Raw genomic sequence first — 25741 nt, forward strand, 5'->3', positions numbered from 1 at the left:
TGCCCCTGCATTCCTGTGTTGTTTGCCTATATTCATCTTTTGTAATCTGACCTAGTTTCAAATTTTTATGACTCCTTTTTATTTTGTAGGTCATGCAAGATCTCGTGGTTAAGCCAAGGTGGTCTTTTGCCACATTTTCTATCTTTCCTACCCATCGGAATAGCTTGCTTTTGGGCAAGAGTCAGTTTATGAAAGGGATTATATGATTGGTTTGCCTGTCATAGCAGGGGGCTGGACTCAAAGATCCAGCCCCGTCCTATGTTCCTATGACTCCTACATTCTATTCTCAGCTCTGCACCAACCTGGGCAAGTTACTTAGGCCAGAACTTCTAGACACTTGCAAGGTGCTCAACACTGGGGTAGATCAGACCACTTAGGGTATGTTTACCCTGCACACTAAGCCTGGGCTCTGACTCAGGTTTGAGCCCAAATGCCAGTTCCATCCATACACATCAGCCTGACGGGTCAGCAAAGGCTCAGAACACAGGACCTTGCTAGAGGAGTGGATCAGAGTCACAGATTCCTGCATTGAGCCCAATAGCTTGTGCTAGAAGCTAGCGTGAATAATCTAGAGCAGTGGCTCGCAGCCTTTCCAGATGACTGTACCCCCTTCAGGAATCTGATTTGTCTTGTGTACCCCCAAGTTACACCTCATTTAAAAACTACTTGCTTACAAAACCAGATATCAAAATACAAGTGTCCCCAGCGCACTGTTACTGAAAAATGGCTGACTTTCTCATCTTTACCATATAATTATGAAATAAATCAATTGGAATATAAATATTGTATTTATATTTCAGTGTATAGTATACAGAGCAATATAAACAAGTCATTGTCTGTATGGCGTTTTAGTTTGTACTGACTTCACTAGTGCTTTTTATGTTGTAAAACTAAGCAAATATCTAAATGAATTGATGTACCCTGTCATAAACAGATAGTTAAGGGTTAATGTTTCTTTTACTTGTAAAGTGTTAAGAAACTCAGTAAACCTGGCTGACACCTGACCAGAGGACCAATAGGGGGACAAGATACTTTCAAATCTTGGTGGAGGGAAGTCTTTTGTTTGTGCTCTTTGTTTTGGGGGTTGTTCACTCTTGGGACTAACAGGGACCAGATGTCAATCCAGGCTCTCCAAACCTTTCTGAATCAGACTCTCATGTTTCAAAATTGTAAGTAATAGCCAGGCAAGGCGGATTAGTCTTATTTTTGTTTTCTCAACCTGTAAATGTTCCTTTTTTGCTGAGAGGATCTTACCTCTGTTTGCTGTAACTTTGAACCTAAGGCTAGAGGGGGTTCCTCTGGGCTATATGAATCTGATTACCTTGTAAAGTATTTTCCATCCTGATTTTACAGAGATGATTTTTACCTTTCTTTTCTTTAATTAAAAGCCTTTTTTTCTTAATACCTGATTGATTTTTCCTTGTTTTTAGATCTAAGGGGATTGGATCTGGACTCACCAGGGATTGGTGGGGGAAAGGAGGAGGGATGGTTAATTTCCCCTTGTTTTAAGATCCAAGGGGTTTGGATCTGTGTTCACCAGGGAATTGGTGAAGTCCCTCAAGGCAACCCAGGAAGGGGAAAGTTTTGGGGGGACAGGGAATGCTCCAGACACTAACTTCTGGATGGTGGCAGTGTTACCAGATCTAAGCTAGTAATTAAGCTTAGAAGTGTCCATGCAGGTCCCCACATCTGTACTCTAAAGTTCAGAGTGAGGGAGGAACCTTGACATACCCCCTGGAAGACTCTGTGTAGCCCAGGGGAACACGTACCTCTGGTTGAGAGCCACTGACCTAGAGAAATGCTCAAGCTAGCTGTAAGGACTCTAAGGATGGAGAATAGATGTCCCTTGGCAATCTGATCCGATGGTTAATTACCCACACTATTCAAATATTCCACTTTATTACCAGTTTGAAAACGCTTCAGTTTCTAGTTTATGGAGCTTGGATCTGCCTATGCCTTCGACATGGATTAAGACTCCTGCTTGCTCATTCCAATGATGCGTCAAACACCAGATGGCAATGACTCCTGGTCTCTACAGACCCGTGCCGTGTTTGATCTGAGGTGACAACTAGGGTGACCAGATGTCCCAATTATATAGGGACAGTCCCAATTTTGGGATATTTTTCTTATATAGGCACCTATTGCCCCCCCACCCCCATCCCGATTTTTCACATCTGCTGTCTGGTCACCCTAGTGACAACTGTGAGATGCAGGCGTGAAAACCCCCAGCCTGGGGAGATCCTTTGGCCCAGACCCTGAAACGTAGCCAGACCCTTCAGGCCCAGGGCCTTTGTGACTCTCCACCAATGATTTTCACACAAGTTTTCTCTCTTTCCCATCACAGCTCTTCTCCCATACAGAATGGGAAGAGACTGTCTAGGAATGAGTATGGCAGAAAGAGATCTAGGGGTCATAGTGGACCACAAGCTAAATATGAGTCAACAGTGTGATACTGTTGCAAAAAAAGCAAACGTGATTCTGGGATGCATTAACAGGTGTGTAGTATTGTGTCCAGTTCTGGGCAGCGCATTTCAAGAAAGATGTGGAGAAATTGAAGAGTGTCCAGAGAAAAGCAACAAGAATGATTAAAGGTCTTGAGAACATGACCTATAAAGGAAGGCTGAAAGTTTATTTAGTTTGGAAAAGAGAAGACTGAGAGGGGACATGATAGCAGTTTTCAGGTATCTAAAAGGGTGTCATCAGGAGGAGGGAGAAAACTTGTTCACCTTAGCCTCCAATGATAGAACAAGAAGCAATGGGCTTAAACTGCAGCAAGGGAGATTTAGATTGGCCATTAGGAAAAAGTTCCTAACAGGGTAGTTAAACACTGGAATAAATTGCCTAGGGAAGTTGTGGAATCTCCATCTCTGGAGATATTTAAGAGTAGGTTAGATAAATGTCTATTAGGGATGGTCTAGACAGTATTTGGTCCTGCCATGAGGGCAGGGGAATGGACTCAAAGACCTCTCGAGGTCCCTTCCAGTCCTAGAGTCTATGAGTTTGAGTCCCCCACCTCATCCCCAAATGATGTTAGTGCTGCCAGTACCCCTCCAAACTCACTGCCCCTGTGCACTGGGCTTTCCAGGACTCCCCCGTCCCAGCTCTCGCCGCTTTGGCCTCCCGATGTTTCCAATCCCAGCCTGGGTGAGGCTCTCCAAGCCAGTCAGCCACCCTCCTCCTCCTCCGTCCGAGGCTGATGACACTCCAAACTCTGGCAGCTGCTGAAGCCACTAACCAGCTGCGCATTGTCGGGGCGGGCCCCAACGCTCCTCCTCCCTTCTCCCCACCGAGCAGGGGGGCTGGAGACACCAATGAGGCCGCGGAATTGCGCAGCCCAGCCGCAGCTATTGGTGCGGGGGGGCTCCTATCAGCCGAGGGGGCGTAGGGAGACGGGGGGGGAGGTCGAGAGAGACAGGCGGTGTCTGCAGCAGCTCCGCTGCCCTGCCCGGGGGAGGCTGATGGAAGTGCGAGGAGGGCGCCCGGAGAGGGCACCGAGCCGGAGCAGCGGGGCGGCTCCCCGGCGGGGCGGTTGCTGATTGCCCGGCTCAGCGCACGGTAAGCGGCGGCCGCTCGCTCTGCAGCCCTGCTGGGGGGTGCACGGGTTTGGGGCGGGGGAGTTGGGTAACAAAGGCGGGCCCTTGTCAGGGGAGCCCGGCCCCGGTCCCTGCTCATGGGCTGCAGCCTGAAAAGTTTAGCAGCCGCTTGCAAGGCTGCTCCCACGTCGCAAGAGGCAGCCTAGAGCGGCCGGGGGGCTGCTCAAGGCGGATCTCCCTGCGGGAGCGATCGGGGTGCATGTGGCGTGGTGTCCTGGAGCCGCGTGCCCGCTGCAGAGCTGTACAGCCCTGGGGCAGTGGCTAGAGCAGCCGGCTGGGAGCCAGGATGCCTGGGTTCTGTCCCTGGCTCCAGGGGCGGGCAGGGAGGGATTGAGGGGGTCTAGGGATTACAGGAGCAGGCTGGAAGCAAGAGGTCTGGGGTTCTCGTCCCAGCTCAGGGAACAGGTGGGGTCCAGGACTCAGGACAAGTAGTGGAGACGCCTGGGGAGTTTTCTCCAACTTTGCCACTTAGTATCCGCTCTGGAGTAAATTGCATCAGCTCAGTGTCCTCCTTAGTTATCGGCATGGGTGGTTGGGTAACTTCCCTCAGAGCCTGCTTTTATTTGCACAGACTCCCAATTCCATTGGGACTCTGCCCTGGGCAGGCCAGGGTGGGGAGAAGGATGCTGAAAGAGGAAGAAACTGGTTCCTGAATTTCAAGCATCTTGTTTTCAGTAGGCATCTAACAAAGTTCACAAAGCTGTTCAGCATGTCAAACTTTCTGTTCTAAATCCTGATTTATGGGGAGGTCAGTGTGCAGGGAGAGGAGTTGGAAGGATATTAGATCAGGAGCTATTCAGTGGGTGTGCGTATATTGAACTTTTCAATTATACTGTCAAGTATCAGAGGGGTAGCCATGTTAGTCTGGATCTGTAAAAGCAGCAAAGAATCCTGTGGCACCTTATAGACTAACAGACGTTTTGGAGCATGAGCTTTTCGAAAACTCATGCTCCAAAACGTCTGTCAGTCTATAAGGTGCCACAGGATTCTTTGCTGCTTTTACAATTATACTGTGTAAGTTTCCCTGTAGGAGGAAGAGAGGGAAGGGCTTATGGGTTTTCACTGATGTGCTCTTCCATCCCAGCCCAGTATGAATTCCAGCTGTTCCTTCGGCAAACATTGCTAGGCTGTCCCTCTGAAAATAATAAAACCTCTACAACTGCAATCTTTGAAAGAGGGAGACAGCAGCAGTTCAGAAACTTTTTGTAAAACTATGGAGGGGTCTTTATTGGCCCAAATGCTGTGTTTATGTGAAACCTGTTCCAGTCAAGAGCCCCCTGAGCCTTGTGAACCTCCACATCTCCCCCTCTGCCCATAAATAAATTTTTGCAAGTTTGAAACTTGTGTGGGTAAGCCGGACTCATGTGCCTTAACAAAATAAGTGTGAATAAGCACACAAACTGTAAAATGTCATTAATTTAATAATTCAGAGCTCTTTTTAACATCAGAAGGAGCCATTATGATCATTCAAAGCTCTTGGTTTTGTAACGGACTCCTTAAATGTATTTGTGATTGAGTAATGATAACATGGCTCAGAATAATGACCTGTGTAGTGAGATTGTTAATGATGAACCTGCTCAAGTGCTATGGGGATGATTTCACTAGGTCATTGGCACCACTTCAAGATATGAGAGATGCACAGGCCTCATGCTGACCCCTTGGACAGGGTCAACTTTCACCCACATTGACCTGCGCGTGAGCTGGTTTTAGTGCTCATGAAAGATGCCATGTGGGCTGGAGTCCTGTGTTGATTTCCAGAGCAGCTGCTGCCTGGGGATAAGAATTCCACTATGCCCCCTCTCCATTGTATCTCCCTGCTGGCTGGGTGACATCTTCGTGAGGGGTGAAAGGCTAGTTCAGTCTGTAGTCCTGGACCTCTGCTGAGATCTCTTATGTGGATGTAGCCCAAGAGAGGGGGCTGGACTCAAACCCACCAGCTCATTTCCTGTAGGCCACAAAGAGCCGTTTGATGGCAACTATTTCTAGTCGGGCTGGGTTTGAACCAGTGACCTAGGGGTGAAGAGTTCAATAAACCCCATTGCTCTGACCCGTCCCACTTAATTTCCCTGTGTCTCATGCCGAGGCCTTCCTACCCTTTGCCTCTGACTTCTGCCTGGCTTCTCTCCATTTCCCCTGAGCAGGACCCTTCCAGGCAATATCCACTTGGGCCTAGGCAGGGGTTTTCAGTGCACAGCTTCATAACAGGTGGGCATGCTTTTCCTTTCCAGCCATGTTGCAGGGCACAGTGCCCAGCTTCCAGTAGGATGTGGCTTTAGCCTTCTCCTGCTACATTGGATTCTGGGCTCCCGTTATAGGAATTGCTCTGTGGACTTGGGTCAGCAGAGCTTACAACAGCTGGGCTAGAGATACCGCCATTGCCTAGGGCAGCAGTTCTCAAACTGTGGATTGGGATCCCAAAGTGGGTCCCCCAGGATTTGGCTCCTGGCCCCAGCAAGTCTAAGCCAGCCCTGTGACCCCATTAAAGTGGGGTTGTGACCCACTGGCTGGGTCCGAAGCCTGAGGGCTTCAGCCTTGGGCAGTGTGGCTCAGATTACAGCCCCCCCCCGAGGGGGCTGGGGGGCTTTGGCTTTGACACCCCCCACAACACCCCATGGTGGCAGGGCTCGAGCGGGCTCAGGCGGGCTCATGCTTCGGTACCCACTCCTGGGGTCGTGTAGCAGTTTTTGTTGTCAGAAGGGGGTTGCGGTGTGATGGAGTTTGAGAACCCCTGCCCTAGAGCATGTGAGAATTGCTGAAGTGAGCACTTGTTTGTGAGTAAAGCAGCCTTATTTGGGACAGGGATGGAGAGGGCTGCATGTGACCATTTATGTTGCGTAGGCCTAAGACTATTTGGACAGATTGCCCTCACCGGGTTATGGGTCACAGGGTAGGGAGGGAGTTGATACTTGTCAAGGTGGACTCAAAGTGCAGAAATATCTGCTGAGTGGGGCGTGTGTGGGGATTCGCACTCGGGCAGCTTTTAGTGGTGGGGATGATGTTCTTCCACCCTAAGCTGCTATGCACATGTCTGTCAGACACGCCTGGCCCTCTCCGAAGATCAGCACGATCTCCTCATAGCCTCGGTGTGCTTAGCTGGTGGGAACTGGTGCTGAATGTCCCAGCTTTGAGCCCCACTGATGACCCACAACAATGGCTCCTTTTTCACACCCAGACCCAACAGGTTTAGGAGGTCAGGCCAGGGCTTCCAATGGTGTTTTGACGCTCTTTCCTGATTCTTAATATCCTGCTTTCTGGCCTCAGGGTGGCCTCTGATGTTTCTGGCTGTCTGCGGACGCAGGAGCCTGACCTTGGGTCAGTTTCACTTGGTTTGTGTTTGGCGGGTTTTCTGCGTAGTCATTCGGAGATAGGAACTTTCATTTTAAATAGAAGCTTAGATCTGCGCCTGGTTAGGTGCAAAGTGTCTGCCCCTACAATTGCTCTGATCCAGTTCTCAGTACCCATCAGTTGCCATAACTGCACTGGTGCTACACCCTAAGTGTAGATGAGCTTGTGCCAGGTTAGCAAACTACAGCAATAGGTCAGTTTACACCAGTTCCTGGCCACTAATGAGAGCTGTTCCTGCCACAAGGCCTCAGGTTGTCAGAAAAAACCCAGCTCTCAGGAGAAAGTTCTCTTCTCGCTGTTGCTCAAGGTTTCTGTCAAGGTCCGTGGTAACTCTCGGAAGCATCCCCTGCCATGACAGCCTGTTTCTCCTTTTCGTCTGTCACTGTTGCAATGGCTTAGGGTGACCTCCAGATGGGCAGGCTCAGCAAAAAGCTTACAGAGCAGCTTTGTTTGAGACTGGAGCACGTGTGTGTGGTGCCGCCCGCCCCGGGGCACCCCGGTACTGTGAGCGGGGAGGGTGTCGGAATGAATCCAAACGCTACTATCTGGGAGCATAGGCTGCTGGACGGTATTCTGTTCCACTGTTTGCCAGCACACAGGGATGAGTCAAGTGGCTGAGAAGGGACCCAACAGTCTGGATTTTGGTGGGGGTGGCTTTGCAGAGCAGATGGGTTTGTCAGGACCTGGACGAAATGGTCCGAAAAAGATATTTTTAGGGTAAATTGCATTGTGGTACAGTCAGCCCTGAAAGTGACTTTAGAAACAGATAATGTTGCATGGCAAACCTGCTACATCCTGATATTTCCAACCTTTTGTCTGTGCAGGAAGCATTGAGTTTTCAAATTGGTTCAGGAAACCTCATGTAATTTCAGGCTTCCATGTAGTCCCCTTCCACTAAAGCTTTGAAAGGATGTTGCAAAGAGTAAGGGATTCTTCTAGTATACATGCGGGCCAAATAGTAACTAAATATGCTGCATTTTTAATGGTTGGGTAAATTGAGGCACGGTGCAGTTACCTGACTTTGCCCAAGGTCACGTACAGACCTGCTGGCACCGTTGATGATAGAACACTGGCAGCTGAAAATGGTAAAGTTCAAACTGGACAAAAGATTCACGTCTTTCACTGGGAGGGTTAGCCACTGGAACGGCTTAACAAGCAGTGTAACAAATGCTCTCTCTTGGACTCTTGAAGTTATGCCCTAGTTATACCTTGACTTACACAGTTAACTGCAGGAATCGCTGAGGGAATTTCTGCAGTCTGTGTGGTGTGAGAGGTGAGAGTAGATCATAATGGTCCCTTGAAGCTTTAAAATCTATTTATATATGAAACCCAGGAGTCCTGACTCTGTCCTGTGCACTAGCCACTACATCCTGCTCTGAACAGAAATTTGTTGATCTCAGCCATCCCCTTGCCTAGATCAGAGGCATCTTGTTTAGCCAGCGTTTATGAAAATGAAAGAACTGTTGCAGGTAATGCAATTCTACCTATATGTATTGCTTGGTAGGGACAGCCTCCAGGATTCCTTGATCAGCTGGAGTTTTCTGTTAGCAGCGTCTGCTCAAAGCTTTAAGTATCAGATCTGACTCTTTTTTTAATAACCCAAACTCATGGCGTCTCTTGCTGCACCAGTCTTCATTGGTTCCTGTGTCTCCTTTGTCCCATCTACTCCTACACCATGCAGGTTTTCTTTATACCTGCGAGTAAGAACATGGCGTGTGTAACAGCATGAAAGTGACCCATACTTGTCATCTTTGCGCATTTCAGTTGCTCTTTCAGAACGCTCCATGCTGCTCCAGGGCCATCTAGGTGGCCTGTCAAACTGTGTTAAAGGGAGATGAGCAGAAAGGCCATTTGACTCGATGACGCAGCAGCTGTAAAGTGGTGGAGCAAAGGCTTCGTGTAGGGTGCTGAGCATTCTTTCTGGCTATTGGGACTAAAGTCAGGTTTAACATCTGATACGTGTGTGTAACCCTAGACTAGAGTGAAGCTCCTCATGTAGTAATTATATAGCATAAGGGGATGGGGGGCATTCTTAACATGGGCCTTTTGGTGCTACAATGATAGATGATGTTAATAAAATCATCCTTTAGCAGGCTTTTTTCTTCATTGGCAGAGGGATTGACTCCTTGACTGACTTGGTTTCTTCCTTAAGTTTCTGTGATCGTAAAATCTTGGTAAGATAGAAAATCATCTGATTCATTCCCCCCCCCCTCCACTTCTCTCTCTCTCTCAGACCTTTAGCTCTGTTCTTCATTGGCAGAACAGAGAATGGAATAGAATTCTCTATTGCTCTTGTTTGAATTCCCCAAATGCCACTGTAGTTACTATGGGCGTGCGCCACAAAAGGACTTAAAATTCCCAAGTGCCACTTCAATTCCTAGGCCACAGGGTGAGACAGTACTCCTGACCAGGTCTAAGTAAGAGCCTTTTTGCTGCGCTGCTTGAGAGTTGTTTTGTGCATTGACATGTCATACTTGTCAGGTATTGATCTTGTTTGTATTGAGCTGCTCAGGCCATCTCTCCGTGGCAGAGAGAATGGTGGCCTGTAAAAGATCTCATGTTTGTATTGTGGGTACTGGAAGTACTGGGCCACTTCTGTGGGTGAGCTCTGGTATTTATAATTTTTAAAAGGACGTCAAAATATTCTTACATATCAAGGAAAGTAAATCTTGCCTTGGGCTTGGCAGTCTGACACTGACAACCTCACACCCCTTTCTAGAAACCTGCATGAGGAACCTTGAATCTGCACAGCAGACCCCAAAAAAGGGAAGAACGGGCAGCTTTTTGTCTTGCTTAGGAAATGGAGAGGGTGACAGAGATGAGGGTGTCAGAGAAGGCTTAAGCAGCTTGTCACTTCAGATCTAGCAGCCGGTTGATAAACAGGAAGTTGGAGCTCAATCAAAAGCAGATCTTCCGTCTGAGAAACCGAAGGCACCTGGCAAGGCAACTGCACCAGCTCTAAGCTGTTTTTGACAAGGGAGGGCTCTTCCCAGGCATCAAGATTTTTTAATCATAAGGCAGGCAGAATACATAAGCGTAAACCCATTTACCTTCTAGAAATTCATCCATAATGTAACTTTCAAGCGAAACCAGAGGTTTGGGCTCTCCCTCTCCCGGTGTAGATAAATGAACACCATGTGGCTCAGCTTGGAGACCTTGAAAACTAAGCACGTCTGCAATTAAGATCTCTGCAAACTTTTTTCAAGAACCATTTTTTGTGAGAGTGTCCTTGGCCTTCATTTCTCCTCCTTTACCGTGACTGCTGCACTCCACCCCAGGGACAGCTGCTTTTTATTATTTCTGTTTTACGTATGGCTTCAAACCTTTTAAATTGCAACTACAGTAGCCACCTGGTGCTCCAGGCACCTACTGCCTAAATTAAAACTTGCAACATGAGCATAAACAAAGGACTATCCATAAATATATCCTCTGCCCCCTATTCTCCTTTACACAGACAGCCGTGTGTGTGTGTGTGTGTGTGTGTGTGTGTGTGTGAGAGAGAGAGAGAGAGAGAGAGAGGGTGTACAGCACGTCAGGAATGCTAATAAATCTGGGCACCACCGGACCAAGGTAGGTAGTTCCAAAATCAAAAGGTGCTGAAGCTGGGGGTGCTGTGCACCCCTTGGCTTAAAGTGATTTCCATTATATGCAAGGTTTACAGTTTGGTTCAAGGGCTCTCAGCACCCCCACTATACAAATTGTTCCAGCTCCCCTGCTCTAGTTTATGTTGAGGCTGCTCCAGCTTGAGAGCCTTTGCTGATTTCAGCAGTGGCCCTGTGTTTGAAGGGTTCTGTATAAACTGCTCTGAAATGCCCTGGCACTTCTTGGCTTGGGCGTGCGGCTGCTAAGGAGCTTCAAGAATGCTCTTCACATAGGCTTGGAAAGATTAGATTTTACTCATAAACGTTGACATCACCGTGCACACACAATCCAACACACATTTCCATCGATTAATTATCAACATTTACAGATAAGCTGAGGAAAGAAAATGCTGCTTGAGAACTTAGCTGCATTTGATTTGAGGATATGTACTTTCTACATTTTGATGTGGTGTTGACTAGCTGTGTTTTAATAGTTATATAAAGCTTTAACTTTTTGACTCTTAGTGACTACTGTCATTCAATCTGTGAAAATTTACATCAATGCAAATTTTAAAAGCCGGAAACCCATAATTTTGCACAACTGTGAGAATTTAAATCAGGGGGGAAAAGCTTAAAAATAAATATTATGTGTCAAAATGATGATAACAACATAGAAATCGAATTCTGCCAAGCCTACCTATGGGTATATTAAGACAAGTAGACCACTAAAGGGTGCAAATTCCCCGGCTGGTGCAAATTGTTATTGCTGCATTGATTAGTTCAAAGTAAAAACCTCTAAGGTCCCTAGTATTTTTATAAAATACTGAGGGCCAACAGGCTTATTATCTCCACAGAACAGAAATATCAGTCTGGTTGCATCTTTGCAGCTGTTTGCTGCAGCCAGTGCTTATATGTGTAGCCTTTGGATAACTCTGATCCTGAGGAGAAGCCCTGAGGGGCATAATGCTGTGTGTGTTTTGAGGTGGCAAAGGAGTCTAAGAGCCTAAAAGAAAAACACACGCTGCCCATCTGTGTGTGACTCGGGTAACGTTTTTACATGGGACAAGTAACTGTGCAACTTTTTCTTCCTCTGTGTGGTAATTACTTGGTGGTAACTTCCCCAACAGTTCCTGACTTTTGATGATGTTTCAGAATACACTAGTCACGTAGCCTCATGTTCCCTTAATGGACCCCTCTGAGGAAGGGAGATGGAGGGGTTGGTGTAAGAGCTTCTTGGTGGAGCTCTCTGTAGCAGAAGGTAATTATTCCAGTAGCCTCGAGGCCCCAACCTAGATTTGGGTCCTGTAGTGTTAGGCTCTATATTGACTCTTAATAAGAGACAGTCCCTGCACCAAGGAGTGTGGGGTGTGACTTTTCAAAGGTGCCTAAGGGAGTTAGGTGCCTAACTCTGTCAGATGTTTTAGAAAAAAATCGCCCCTTTAGAATTTAAATAGAGCAAATGGAGAAAAGATGGAAGAAAGTCAGTATTCTCATTGTCTGAGGCCCAAGGAGAGGAAGCGACTTGCCCACGGTCACCCAAGAAATCTGGTGGAAATGGGAATTGAATCAAGATCCTATCAGCACCAGGCCAGGGTCTTAATTACATGAACACTGTCCATTCCTCTCAAAATAATCATAGAATATTAGGGTTGGAAGAGACCTTAGGAGGTCATCTAGTCAAGAGACTCGACCCTCAGGGAAGGTCAAATTGCGGTCATACAAGGTGGCTGGAAGCTTTCCCAGGCAAGACATCTTGTTGAAAGGTTGATCTTCAGCCATACAGCTGCGAATCTTCGTTGTATGTGCTTCAGGATCAGTCTGTGCATCTCGGATGCCGTCTTGTCACCTCTTCTCGGCTCGCCTATCAGTCACCTATCCCTCCGTCCCTGCTGTCTTTGTAATTGCAATTGCTCTTGTCTGAGAGATGGATGGATCTCACCCCTCCCCCACAGCAATGCCGTCTCTGCTCTGTTCCTCCCTTCTGAGCTTGCATAGAATAAGACATAATTTCCTCATTTACGGGTTTCAGAGGGATTTTTTGCACATCCTGGTTTCAGCTTGGCCTATGGACGCTCATCCATTCTGTTTGGATATCTATGTCGGCTGGCTGGCCCCATTACTCATACCACCCTCTTGCTCAGTCTTGAATTTTTGCTCTTGCAAAGAGGGCACGAGGAGCTGGTCGCTGGTTCTCTACCCATGTTTCTGCTGAGCGGTCAGGGAGAAATGGGTGTATAAGTGCATGGCAAGATCTGCCCTGTGAGTATGTTGTTTGTTTCTATAGCAGTAATTCTGTCCACTTAATATCTTACAGTTTCATGTCACCCTTCATTCAGAGGTCACAGAAATTCTGGTGTGAATGTCAGTGTTATCCCTGTTTTACTGATGGGGGCGGGGGAGAGAAAGAAGGGAAAAATTGTCCAAGTCAGCGGTCGTGCTGGGAATACGTCCCTTATCTCTGCAGAGGTCAATCTATGGGCCTTGGTCTTTGGCGAGCTGGCTGGAAAGGAGGTTGTTGAGAGAGATGTCCAGGCTCCTCACTGGTCAGCCTGATGGCCTCTGAGAATGTCTGTGAGTGAGGAAGAGCCTTGAACCCGGAAATCCTGGACGCCCCATCATCTCGGGCATTGGCACTCTCACTGAAGGACTATCTGGATATATGGACTCTCTACTCAGACCCTATGCCACCAGCACTCCCAGCTATCTCCGCGACACCACTGATTTCCTGAGGAAACTACAATGTATTGGTGACCTCCCAGAAAACACCATCCTAGCCACCATGGATGTAGAGGCTCTCTACACAAACATCCCACACACAGATGGAATACAAGCTGTCAGGAACACTATCCCTGATGATGCCACAGCACAACTGGCTGCTGAGCTCTGTGCCTTTATACTTACACACAACTATTTCAAATTTGATGACAATATATATCTCCAGATCAGTGGCACTGCTATGGGCACCCGCATGGCCCCACAATATGCCAATATCTTCATGGCCGACCTGGAACAACGCTTCCTCAGCTCTCGTCCACTCACACCCCTTCTCTATCTACGCTACATTGATGACATCTTCATCATCTGGACCCATGGGAAAGAGACTCTGGAAAAATTCCACCATGATTTCAACAGCTTCCACCCCACCATCAACCTCAGCCTGGACCAATCTACACGGGAGGTCCACTTTCTTGACACCACGGTGCAAATAAGTGATGGTCACATTACCACCACCCTATATCGAAAACCCACCGACCGCTATGCCTACCTTCATGCCTCCAGCTTCCATCCCGGGCACATCACACGATCCATTGTCTACAGCCAAGCACTGAGGTACAACCGCATCTGCTCTAACCCCTCAGACAGAGACCAACACCTACAAAAGCTCCACCAAGCATTCTCAAAACTACAATACCCGCACGAGGAAATAAGGAAACAGATCAACAGAGCCAGACGTGTACCCAGAAGCCTCCTACTGCAAGACAAACCCAAGAGAGAAACCAACAGGACTCCACTGGCCATCACATACAGCCCCCAGCTAAAACCCCTCCAACGCATCATCAAGGATCTACAACCCATCCTGGACAATGATCCCACACTTTCACAGGCCTTGGGTGGCAGGCCAATCCTTGCCCACAGACAACCTGCCAACCTGAAACATATTCTCACCAGCAACTGCACACCACACCATAATAACTCTTGCTCAGGAACCAATCCATGCAACAAACCTCGATGCCAACTCTGCCCACATATCTACACCAGCGACACCATCACAGGACCTAACCAGATCAGCCACACCATCACTGGTTCATTCACCTGCACATCCACCAATGTAATATACGCCATCATATGCCAGCAATGCCCCTCTGCTATGTACATCGGCCAAACTGGACAGTCTCTACGGAAAAGGATAAATGGACACAAATCAGACATTAGGAATGGCAATATACAAAAACCTGTAGGAGAGCACTTCAACCTTCCTGGCCACACTATAGCAGACCTTAAGGTGGCCATCCTGCAGCAAAAAAACTTCAGGACCAGACTTCAAAGAGAAACTGCTGAGCTTCAATTCATCTGCAAATTTGACACCATCAGCTCAGGATTGAACAAAGACTGTGAATGGCTTGCCAATTACAGAACCAGTTTCTCCTCTCTTGGTTTTCACACCTCAACTGCTAGAACAGGGCCTCATCCTCCCTGATTGAACTGACCTCGTTATCTCTAGCTTGCTTGCTAGCACACATATATATACCTGCCCCTGGATATTTCCATTACATGCATCTGAGGAAGTGGGTATTCACCCACGAAAGCTCATGCTCCAAAACCTCTGTTAGTCTATAAGGTGCCACAGGATTCTTTGCTGCTTTTACTAGAAACTGTTACGTGATCTGCAATGGGCAGGGAATTGGTCCACAAGAGAATCTCTCTGTTAGGATGCAGACTGCACTACGCACTACGATACTTTTCATCTGAGTATCTCTTTACGAGCACTGAACTTCTCCACACTTGAATGAGGTAGAGAAGTGCTGTTCTTGACTTCTGCCACTGATAAATCAGGATTTTTCCCTTTGTAAGTCCATTGTTTCCCTCCTTGGAGGTGAATAACATTGAGATCAGTTGTGAAGTTAATGAGTCAGATTACACAGGTACATTTCTGCTCTATCAGAATGGTTCCACATACATACTCAATCTAAAAAAGGGGGAGGAATGATACAAGACTCAGGCCACAACATGGATACTAAAACATTGAGAGGCAGTGTTGTCTAGTGGACAGACCAATGGACTTGGAGTTAGGAGACTTGGTTCTGTTCCCAGCTTTGACACTGAACTTTTGTGTGACCTTGGGCAGGTTGCTGCTCTGTGCCTCAGTTTCCCCTACCATCCTTTGTCTGTCTAAATGGTGTGCTGGATCTGGTTTTAGTTCCTGTCTCTGCTACGGATTTCCTGGGTGACCTTCATTTCTCTGTATCTAAGTCTCCCCATCTGTAAACTGGAGACAATACTACTTTTCCCCAACTTTCAGACTGTACAAGTTCTTCAGGGCAGGCATGGTCTTTGCTACATGTGGGTACATTAGCTAACACAATGGAACCCCGATCACAGCTGTGACTTGTAGGGCTGTGTCAGTACTACTACTACTAATTGTCCTGAGATCATAATGTGGCAGTCTAAATATGGTTCGTGTTTGCCTGACCAGTAACACACCTCTGGTCAATAGTAATGTTTGTTAGAGCCTCCAGTGAGAAAAGAGTATTTCCTTCTAATTTTTCTAAGTGAACATTGCCTGCCTCCCTCCAGTTCATTCACAGCCTAACCCAACTATTTCAGCCTTGCTGAGGTGATTGTGAAACTCAGTAGCATAAGCTAGGAAATGAAAAGCCGAATCAGTCTTTCCGTCGTTAGTTGCGTTATTATTTTGCGTTTCTGTTCTCCTTTTTTAAGACAATGCCCTGTGTTAGCTGTAGCTTTGAATTTCCTGCCCTTTGTCGTCTTGTCTCATGCTTGCTGTTGCTGGGTTTAAATATAGGCTTTTGTGCTTGGACCGCTGCTGGATTTAGAAGCATGGAGTTGGAATGTAACTGCAGTTTTAGTCAGGGTTGTGCCAGTGTGGGATGGGAGATGGTATCCTAACTGCGACCCAGAAGAACTGAGAGCAGGTATTTCTGACCCAGTCATTGGCTCCCGTGTGACTGCAGGCAAGTTAACTCATTGTACTTTCATTTCCCGTTCTGTAAAATATCCAATTCCTTGAGGTGTGAAGCGAACTAGCTTTTTGTGTGAGGGGCTTTGAGGTCCTGGAGCGACTTCCCTGTGCAGTAGTGCTGTGAAATACACTCCAGACCGTGCTACCACTGCGTGGATCTGCCATCGACTTCAGTGTGATAATGAGCTACAGGACCCTGTATCTTTAACTTAACACTTGGGGCCCTTCTCTTCAAGACAAAGAGAAGGACTGAGCAATTTCCTTAGGAAATGAATAACAATAATACCTGGATCTCAGAGTGCTTCTCATCCGCAGAGTTAAAAGCACTTTAAAAGTTGGTCAATAATAGTATTGCCATTGTTAGGCCTGAATAAAGATATAGCAGACAAAAGCAGGTATGCCAACCTAACCAAAGTCAGGCTAACAGAGGTTTGTGGGTAATCCCTGAGTGGAAAACACTGAAAAGCAGCAGCATGTCTCACAAGCGCTGGGAAAAAGTAAAATAAGAGAGAAGCTGCATTCCTGGCATAGTACCAAATGTGCTGTGTTCGGGCAGCTCCTTCGAAGAACTGATAAAAGTCCTAGTTTCCCAGCCTCCTTGTTTTCGCTCCCTGGTTTTGTTCTTTGTTTGTTTTGAACTCCCCTACATTTCTAACTTTAGGCATGCATGTATACTAAAGGTGTCTAGTTTCTAGTTGTTAAAAAAAGGGGGTGGGTTGCTCCAGTAAATAATTTATGACGCAACAAAACTGTCTATATAGGCTTATACTAAGATGTAAAGAGCAGGCTGGTTCTCTCTAAAAACAAGCTGCTCTCTATTAATGCGTGCACTTGTCAATAAAGAGCTTTTAATAAAACCTTGCTGGTGTTGCCTGTCTCTCTCGCAGTCAAACAACAAACTTTGCCGTCTGGGTTAGAGTCCCTAACATCTTTGGCGACTCCGCCGGGACCCGTCTGACTCTCCGGCGTGGAATCGGACCCTGAGGCAACGCAGCGCGCATCCTCCAGTTTAGAGGAGCCTTGCCTGGTAATCTAATCTCTGCGTTGGCGATAAGGCGTGTTCTGTAAACCAGCTAAAACTCGTAAAAATCCAGCAACGTCCACCTACCCTTTGAGTAGGGTCCAGGTTGTTGGGGTTAAAGTCCCTGACACCATTGTACAGCTGAGGAAAATACGTGTGTGTTGTGTATAAAGTGGTGGATATTTTTGGTGTGAAATCTTCTCTTTGAAGTCTGGTCCTGAAGTTTTTTGCTGCAGGATGGCCACCTTAAGGTCTGCTATAGTGTGGCCAGGGAGGTTGAAGTGTTCTCCTACAGGTTTTTGTATATTGCCATTCCTAATATCTGATTTGTGTCCGTTTATCCTTTTCCGTAGCGACTGTCCAGTTTGGCCGATGTACATAGCAGAGGGGCATTGCTGGCATATGATGGCATATATTACATTGGTGGACGTGCAGGTGAATGAACCGGTGATGGTGTGGCTGATCTGGTTAGGTCCTGTGATGGTGTTGCTGGTGTAGATATGTGGGCAGAGTTGGCATCTGGACCAGACTTCAAAGAGAAACTGCTGAGCTTCAGTTCATCTGCAAATTTGACACCATCAGCTCAGGATTAAACAAAGACTGTGAATGGCTTGCCAACTACAAAACCAGTTTCTCTTCCCTTGGTTTTCACACCTCAACTGCTAGAACAGGGCCTCATCCTCCCTGATTGAACTAACCTCTTTATCTCTAGCTTGCCTGCATATATATACCTGCCCCTGGAGATTTCCCCTACATGCATCTGATGAAGTGGGTGTTCACCCACGAAAGCTCATGCTCCAAAACGTCTGTTAGTCTCTAAGGTGCCACAGGACTCTTTGCTGCTTTTACAGATCCAAACTAACACGGCTACCCCTCTGATAATAGAAATACAAAGTATTCTATTAATTGTGTCCCCCTGGATCGTCTTACTGTGGTGCACTTGCAGTGATTCTCTTTACTTTCCCCTCACCTGACTTTTCACATTTCCGCTTTTAGGTCCATAATTTGAATTGGAACTTTCTATTTTGCTGTCTGATGTGGCTGACAGATGGATTCAAAGCTCTAAAGTCAGTGGAAAAACTCCCGCTGAGTTGACTGAGCTTTGTATCTGGCCCAATCTGCACATATTAACATGGAAATGATGTAGTGATTAATGCAAATTTCTCTTGTATCTTCTCCCTCCACAATTCAGATTTCTGCTCCTAATGAAAGAAGATCGTGAGGATGGATTATTGCAGCCAGTCATCCCTAGTCCCCTGTGGAAAAGACAAATACATTTCAAAGTAAGATTGCAACCAGAGCTTAACGCAGAAATATTTTTGGTATTATGATTTATTTATGAAAGGCCCTGGTGACTGGTGGAGGAGGGGCAGATGCACGCACACACAAAACTTAAAGCTGTGGATAGAAGTGGAAGGGGAGGTGATCTCTCTAGCAATTGATGATGCAAAGCATGGAAAAATCCACAGAGGAGCCTTGGGGGGAGGGGGAGGTTGGACTAGATGACCTCCTGAGGTCCCTTCCAATCCTGATAGTCTGTGATTCTAGTTCCTCCATCTTTGCAGAGTTAGACACCTCCTAATTGGAAGTGCTGTGCAAATGCTATGTGTCTGTCCTATGGTATTTTAATAGAAACGTTACCTAGGTGACAGGTAATAGTCCAGCGACTGGGCAATTTGTGAGATGCCTGGTTGGATAGATCAGACGTTTAGTGACTTTTGCATGGGAACAAGTTATTCCCGTGCCAAAAAAAATAAAATGCCTCTAGAGGTCAGGAAAATACTGCACCTGCCACACTCTGGGCCAAACTGACTAATGGAGTAGTGCCAAGCAGGCAAAGCTACCCAGAAGACCAGGCCCTAGGGTCCTGATTCTTAAACATATTTGTGTTCCTAACCTCCATTGAAATCAATGGGACTTAGGTGCCTAAACAGCTTTGAGGATCTGGACCTGTGTACCTATGCTAGGTCTCTCTTTTCCTTCCCCTCCTCCCATTCAGTATCTACAATGGTGGTGCTGTTTAAACTGTAAGATGGGGGGGCTGGTGCAGTGAATAGACATCAGAAATGTGTTGTGATGGGGGCTGTTTTTTTATTTTGACAATAAATGTGGTACAGAGTCAAGTGACTGCGTGTTCCCTAAGCTGCTTGTCTTGCAGACTTGAAGTCTGCTTCATCAAGGTCGGTCTGTCTGAGTTTTTTGTTGCAGTGGGTTTTTTGATCATTGGAAGAAGGGCCCCTGGCAAAGCCCAGACAGCATTCCTCAGGGCAGCGTTGGCTGTCAGGACACAGTAGTTGTGGCTGCGCACTCCTTACTCTTGACCGGGAGATGCAATAAACAAGCATTGATGGCCCCCATATTTGGGGCATGTGCTTAGAGGGGGCAAAATCATTGCCCATCTGTAGGGCCGATATGTTGATGCACCCTGCAGATTGTTTTTTGAAGGGCTTATGGAAACAAAATGGGAAGTGATCACTGGACCTCTAGGAAGAGGTTCTGGTTCTCTGAGTGTCGATTTTTCCGCATTTCCAAATGTGCAGCTGGCAGCACAGAGTGGCACAGTGTACTACTTGACCCATGGTCTCCTAGTGGTCTAAGAATTGAAACAAGGTGCTCTGAATTTCAGTGCCCTAATTTAGCTGCTGGAGACCCCCTGCAGCTTGGGGACTTGCTCCCCAAACGTATCTAGCGAGTGCCTTAGAGTATTCAGGAATCTTCTTCACCCCCAATTTCCACTTGCTTCTCTAATTTGTTACGCCTGTTAATTAAGGAGTGGATCCTGCACTTGGTAAAGGGGCTAGGCCTTATTATTGATCACATAGAGAGCACTCATGGTAGTAAATCCCAGGGATTCCTCCAAGCATCTGGCTGTCGAAGGGCCCGTAAGCTACTGCAAGGGAGGGAGACACTTGGACACACCATACATACAGAGACACCTACGTGTTCCAGGGAGGAAGGATGGTCCTGTGGTTAAGATCAGGACTCGGAAGTTCTGCACTTTATTCTTGGCTTTATCAAAGACTGTCTGTCTTGGTCAAATGAATTAATTGCTCAGGGCTGCACTTTGCCTCTGTGTGGATAATACTCCCTGCCCCAGTCGTGTCTGTTTAGAGCACAGACGGTCTCTGAGTGAGAGAGAATCTAGGTGCTGCGATAATGGTCACCAGCTCCAGATTCCAGGTTACTGCTCAGTAACTGCCTGGGAAGAATCCCTACTGGAAAGCATGGGCCACCTGGCACTCGTTGGTAACAAGGACTGTGCTCTGTTAAGGTCCATCAAGGCAGGCTGAGGTAAGGGGGAGGAGAAGGAAAGGAGGTATATGTGTACAGGGGTGAGGGTGAGGAGTCCTGTGTATGACAGCCTGTCCTCGCTGCCAGCCCCATATCCGGAGTAGTAGGAGTTACACAGAGGCCTCATGCACCCCTAGGGAGCAGTGAGTTCCCCTCTTGAGATGGCAGCTGTTGTGCGCCACGTCACGAAGGTTGGGAAGAGGGTCTCTGTTTCCACCTCGGCATGTTTGTGCTTTTCCCCAACACACCCCTTTTCTGTGCAGTGCGAGTGGAAGCCGAGGCAGGGAATGACCAAGGTCTGATCTCGTAGCCCTCAGTTGTTGAATGCAGGCTCTGGATATGGCTGGATTAAGCCATCAGTGCTACGGACCCACACCGAGGGCCTCGTCTCCCACAGTCAGGAGATCCCATGAGAATCTCCGCTTTCATATCTAAGAGAAGATGTGTTTCCATGCCCTGCTGTTGTAAAGAAAAGCTTGAAAGAGCAATGTGAGCATAACCACTGCAGTGACTCCTGCCGCAGCCTGCAGATGGTCTCCTGAGCAGATCCCAGGGCTGTAGAAGTGGGGTACCCTGAGCCTGGCCAAAGAGAAGTAGTGGTAAGTCCCTCAGCGGGGCATTAGATGGCTCTGCCATGGGACGCATGCTCCTGCCGTCCCATGTAGAGGCAGGGCTGCGGGGTCATGAGGCATTGTGCGTATGACTAGTTTGCCGTAATCGAGCCCTGGCTCTGGAAAGTCATTCCTGACTCCATCAAACCTGCTTCAGGTCAGCCCCTTCAGGCGCTTTGATACCACAGGGCCCTGTGCAGCATAAGAATCCGAGTTTCTCAGGCTTTGGTTCTTTCCTCGTCTCCTTGTGACTTCTTGCCTGCATTAATGTTGTTTATCTTCCAGAAACGAATTGCTGTTGCACTTGAAGACCTACAACTTGTATTATGAAGGTCAGAATTTGCAGCTTCGGCACAGAGAGGTGAGAAATCAATGAGTAACTATCGAGCAGGCTGGTCTTGTGACTTAGATGGAGGACACTGCATGGAAAAACGATACCGTCTGGGTCAGTGCCCACCTTGGAGGTCAAAAAGTGACTGCTGGCAAAGCAAGCTGATGGCTGGTTATTATTGCAAGGGGAGCGCTACAGCTGTAGGGTCTTGAGTTCCTATTTTGTAGCTATTTTACAGAGGGAGATATAGAGATCCATTGGGCTCTCCCCTCCCACACGATCACCTTTTGGAATCAATGGGAATTTTGATACTGATTTAAATGGGAGTGGGATCCAGTCTCTTCCCAGGATTCAAAGGTTAAGGCTGGAATGGGAACACTATGATCCTCTAGACCAACTTTTTATCAGTAATATCATTGTTCCTTAATGATGCATGATTTAAGCCTGTTGCCCGTTGTGTGCTGTGGGATGCTTTTTGGAGTATCGAGTGCACTGCTCCTGAGAGAAGGTGGGCTTTTAGTTAGAGCAGAAGGCTGGGAGTCAGGACTCCTGGGTTCTTTTCCCAACTCTGGGCGGGGAGAATAATCTAGGGTTAGAACAGGGGATTTCTTATCTACACTAGAAAGTAGTATCTCACTAACTATACTGATGTTGTTAGAGACGCAACTACATTTACTGTGTGCAGCCATATCTCCATAAAAGTGCTTTTTACCAGTATACTTATTTCCATATGGGAAAGGGAATAAGCTATACCAGTACAAAGCCTCTTTATACTGGTGTAACTGCCCCCGTTCTAGGGCTTGTACCAGTATAACTACATTGGCTTAAGAAAATTGTGCCCCTAAGCAAAATATTTCTCCTAAAACTTAAGCATAGACCAGGCCTGGAGTCAGGACTCCTGGATTCTGTTTCCAGCACTGCCCAATGGCATGATGTCACACAGTGAGTAAATCCACCACCACTAGGCTTTCCATTTCTCTGCTCATATCGTGGAGATGGAGATGATATGGTCTCTCTCACGTTGTGAGGCTTTGTTAGTGATGATCAAGTGTTTGGAGAGCTTAGGGGGTTGGGGGGCAGGATGGCAGGGCTGTGTGTTTAGATCTGCCTTGTCGAGGAGGAGAGGGCTCTGGCCAAGGTACTGCTCTGAGATGTTGACTTGTTTTTGTGTTTGCTGCCCAGGAGGAAGGCGAGTTCATTGTCGAGGGTTTGCTGAACATCTCCTGGGGCTTGCGCAGGCCCATCCGGCTGCAGATGCAAGATGACAACCAGCGGATCCGGCCTCCTCCTTCCTCCTCCTCTTGGCACTCTGGCTGCAACCTGGGCACACAGGGGTCAGTAGATGGTCCACTCTGCCTAGGGAGGAAGCTGTTGTTAGAACTCCCGAGCATGGATTCATTGTCTTGGTAGAGACATCCATGGATGTCTGCTAGACCACACACATGCAACAGCAGGACCCAACATGCAGCTCCAGAAAGAGGTCAATGGGCTTTTCCTCTCTACTGAGGTTGAATTAGGGCTTATTGCCAGTGTCATCTGCAGTCACTGGGGGGAGAGTGTTGAAATTCCTGACGTGAAGAATTGAGTAATGTGTGCGTTATTACTTGTATTGCAGTCATGCCTAGAGGCCGCAACCAGGAGCACAGCCCCATTATGCTAGGTGTTGTACAAACACGTAGGAAGACATGCTCTGTCCTGAAGAGCTTACGTGCTAAATAGGGTGGAGGGGAAACTGAGGCACAGGGCGATGAAATGACTTACTCAAGGTCACACAACGGGTCAGTGGTAGAGCCGGGAACAGACCCCAGGTTTCCCAAATCCTATTCTGGTGCCCTCTCCACTAGACCACACTGCCACACTATTGGTTGCCTTCATATTAAAACTGTGCGCTAAGCTCTTCCCATCTGAGCTGGTCAGCGCTACGGTGGTGGTTTGTACAGCCCTATGTGGGGAGATTGGGGAACTTCTGTAGCCCTGCTGCTGCAGAGGAGAATCTGGCTAGTTGGTTCATTGTGGAATAGACTAGCGCTGCTGGTGTAGGCAGTTGTTGGTGCTCAAAGCCTCAGTACATCTAAGGTGAGCTTTTCACATCTCCTGTCATCTTACCCGAGAGGCTTTCTTTTGCCTCGCCTGATAAAGCTGCTTTCTGCAGCCACTAAGTCCTTACTCCTGTGATGGGCAGGTCCGGCTGAGGGCTCTACCAATGCAGTCTGCTTATTTTAGAGAACCAGCTGGATCATGGGAACTGAGACACCTGGGGCTTTCTTTCCCCGCTGTACCACTGACTTAGGTGACTTGTTCAACATCACAGAACTCCTGCGTGCTTCAATTTCATACGTCTGAACTGGGAACCTCTCGTAAAGCTATTGGAGATCTGTGGATGGAAACAATCTCCTGTACAATTGCTGGTTGGTGGTATTAATTCTTCGTTGCCAGTTGGCAAACAAACATGAGAGACTGCCTGGTGAATTCCCATCTTGCAGTACTGCTTTTTGTGTGAGCATCATCAGGAAGGCAGTGAAAAGCAACCCAATCTACAACAGAAGCTAAACTTGCTTAGGTTTGCTGTAGAGTGAACTTTTCCCTGGTTTTATTTAGAGTCAGTATATTTCACTTATTTGGTATTTTGACATATCCCGTAGGAGGTATTCTAACTTCTTGATTTGCCAATAGAATTATTTTCCTCGCTTGGCTCTTGCAACTTCCCTACAAAGAGTATGTAACTTTAATACAGCTTTCATCTCTCTGGCCCAGCTAGGGTGTGCCTTATGTTCCCACCATCAGATCTGGCTGTTGGCTCAATTTCCATGCAGATTGGATATTTCAGCTCTCTGGCTAACCCAAAAACTACACCTTCCATAGTAAATAAAGTCAAAAAGGGGGAAAAAATAAGAGTCACTGGGCAACAGTCACTCGCGTTTACCTTGAAGGGCTAACGCAAGTTAAAACTACAACTGCCTTGTCCACGTTTTGTTTTGTTTAAATCACATGTTAAGATTTAAGCTTTTTTTCCCTAGTGAAGATGGGACCTTGTGTTTTGCTCCTTGCGTTAACTGATTGTCTCATGTTAATTGACACTTGACATATTTGTAAAGACTAGTTTGGACATTTTTCTATGGGTATGTTTGTAGCAAATATTTGGACTTTTACCCTAGACTAATCCTTCTTCACGCAAGGTACAAAAGTCCGGTGAAGACAAGGCAACAAAGAGCTGTCTCTGCTATGACAGAGACCCAAATGAAGCTCCTTGCAGGATTGAATAACAGCGCTTCCTTTAGCATAGCCAAATGCAAAATTATACACCAAGGAATGCAGGCCAGACTTACAGAACGGTGGACTATATCCTGGAAAGCAGCAATTCTGAGGGAGAGTTGGGGTCATACAGACAATACATGTCATTGAGGAGACAGACTGGAGTACTGCATCCTGTTCTGCTGTCAGCATTCTGCAGAGGACACCAAAACAATTACAGAGAGTGCAGAAAAGGAGCCACAACAATGATTTGAGGGCTGGAGAAGATCTCACAGTGAGACTTTAAGAGCTCGGTCTGATTAGCTTACCAGACTGAGTAGTGACTTGATACAGTGTAGAAACCACAGGGAGAAAACAGCCAGTATTAAAGGGCTCCTTCATTTTGTGGAGAAAGGCAGAACAAGAATGGTTGGAAGCTAAAACGAGACCCATTCAAATTGGGAATAAGGCACCATTTTAAAGTTTTATATTTATTTTTAAACCAACTATGCAGAGAAGAGGTGGATTCCCTGTCTTTGTCTTTAACTCAAGGCTCCGTGCTGTTCTGGAAGATATGCTTTAGCCAAACACACGTTATGGGGTAACAACTGGGTGAAATATTAGGGGCTGTGATATACAGGAAATGAGACTAGATTATCTGATAGTCCCTTCTGGCCTTAAACTCTGTGAGAATATCTATAAATGTGACTGGGAGCGAGGGGTGGGAAAGTTAACTTTGCCTCCATCTAGGTGGTTTAGAATATCCCAGAAAGGAAATGAGTGCTAATGAGCCTCTGGGGGGGGGGGGGGGAGAAAGGAATTTAGTCTCCTAGCCCCTACTGTGAAATAAACCAGTATTATCACTATTTTACATCTTGGTAAACTGAGGCATACGGAGATTATGCTGTCAGGCTGTGGCAGAGCTGGGAGAAGTCCCAGTTCACTGTCTTGAACTGTAAATCTCATCGGTCCTGTCTCCCTCTCCTCCTTTGCTGTCGTTACGATTTTTCCATCATTTCATTGTTGAGTGAAACCT

General features: G+C 47.0%; 1 protein-coding gene across 1 annotated transcript in view; it reads left to right on the forward strand.

Annotated features, from left to right (window-relative positions):
* Positions 1-3396: 3396 nt before the first annotated feature.
* The window catches only part of RASSF2 (Ras association domain family member 2), a 43982-nt gene continuing 21637 nt past the window's right edge, over positions 3397-25741 (forward strand). Inside the window, exons 1-4 of the mRNA XM_050940376.1 lie at positions 3397-3555; positions 18434-18524; positions 21429-21504; positions 22657-22808. Coding sequence (XP_050796333.1) covers positions 18466-18524; positions 21429-21504; positions 22657-22808 — 287 coding nt within the window. The 5' untranslated portion in view covers positions 3397-3555; positions 18434-18465. The remainder of the gene's footprint in view (positions 3556-18433; positions 18525-21428; positions 21505-22656; positions 22809-25741) is intronic.

Source organism: Gopherus flavomarginatus, chromosome 2 (genome assembly GCF_025201925.1).
Source record: "Gopherus flavomarginatus isolate rGopFla2 chromosome 2, rGopFla2.mat.asm, whole genome shotgun sequence".
Taxonomy (NCBI): domain Eukaryota; kingdom Metazoa; phylum Chordata; order Testudines; family Testudinidae; genus Gopherus; species Gopherus flavomarginatus.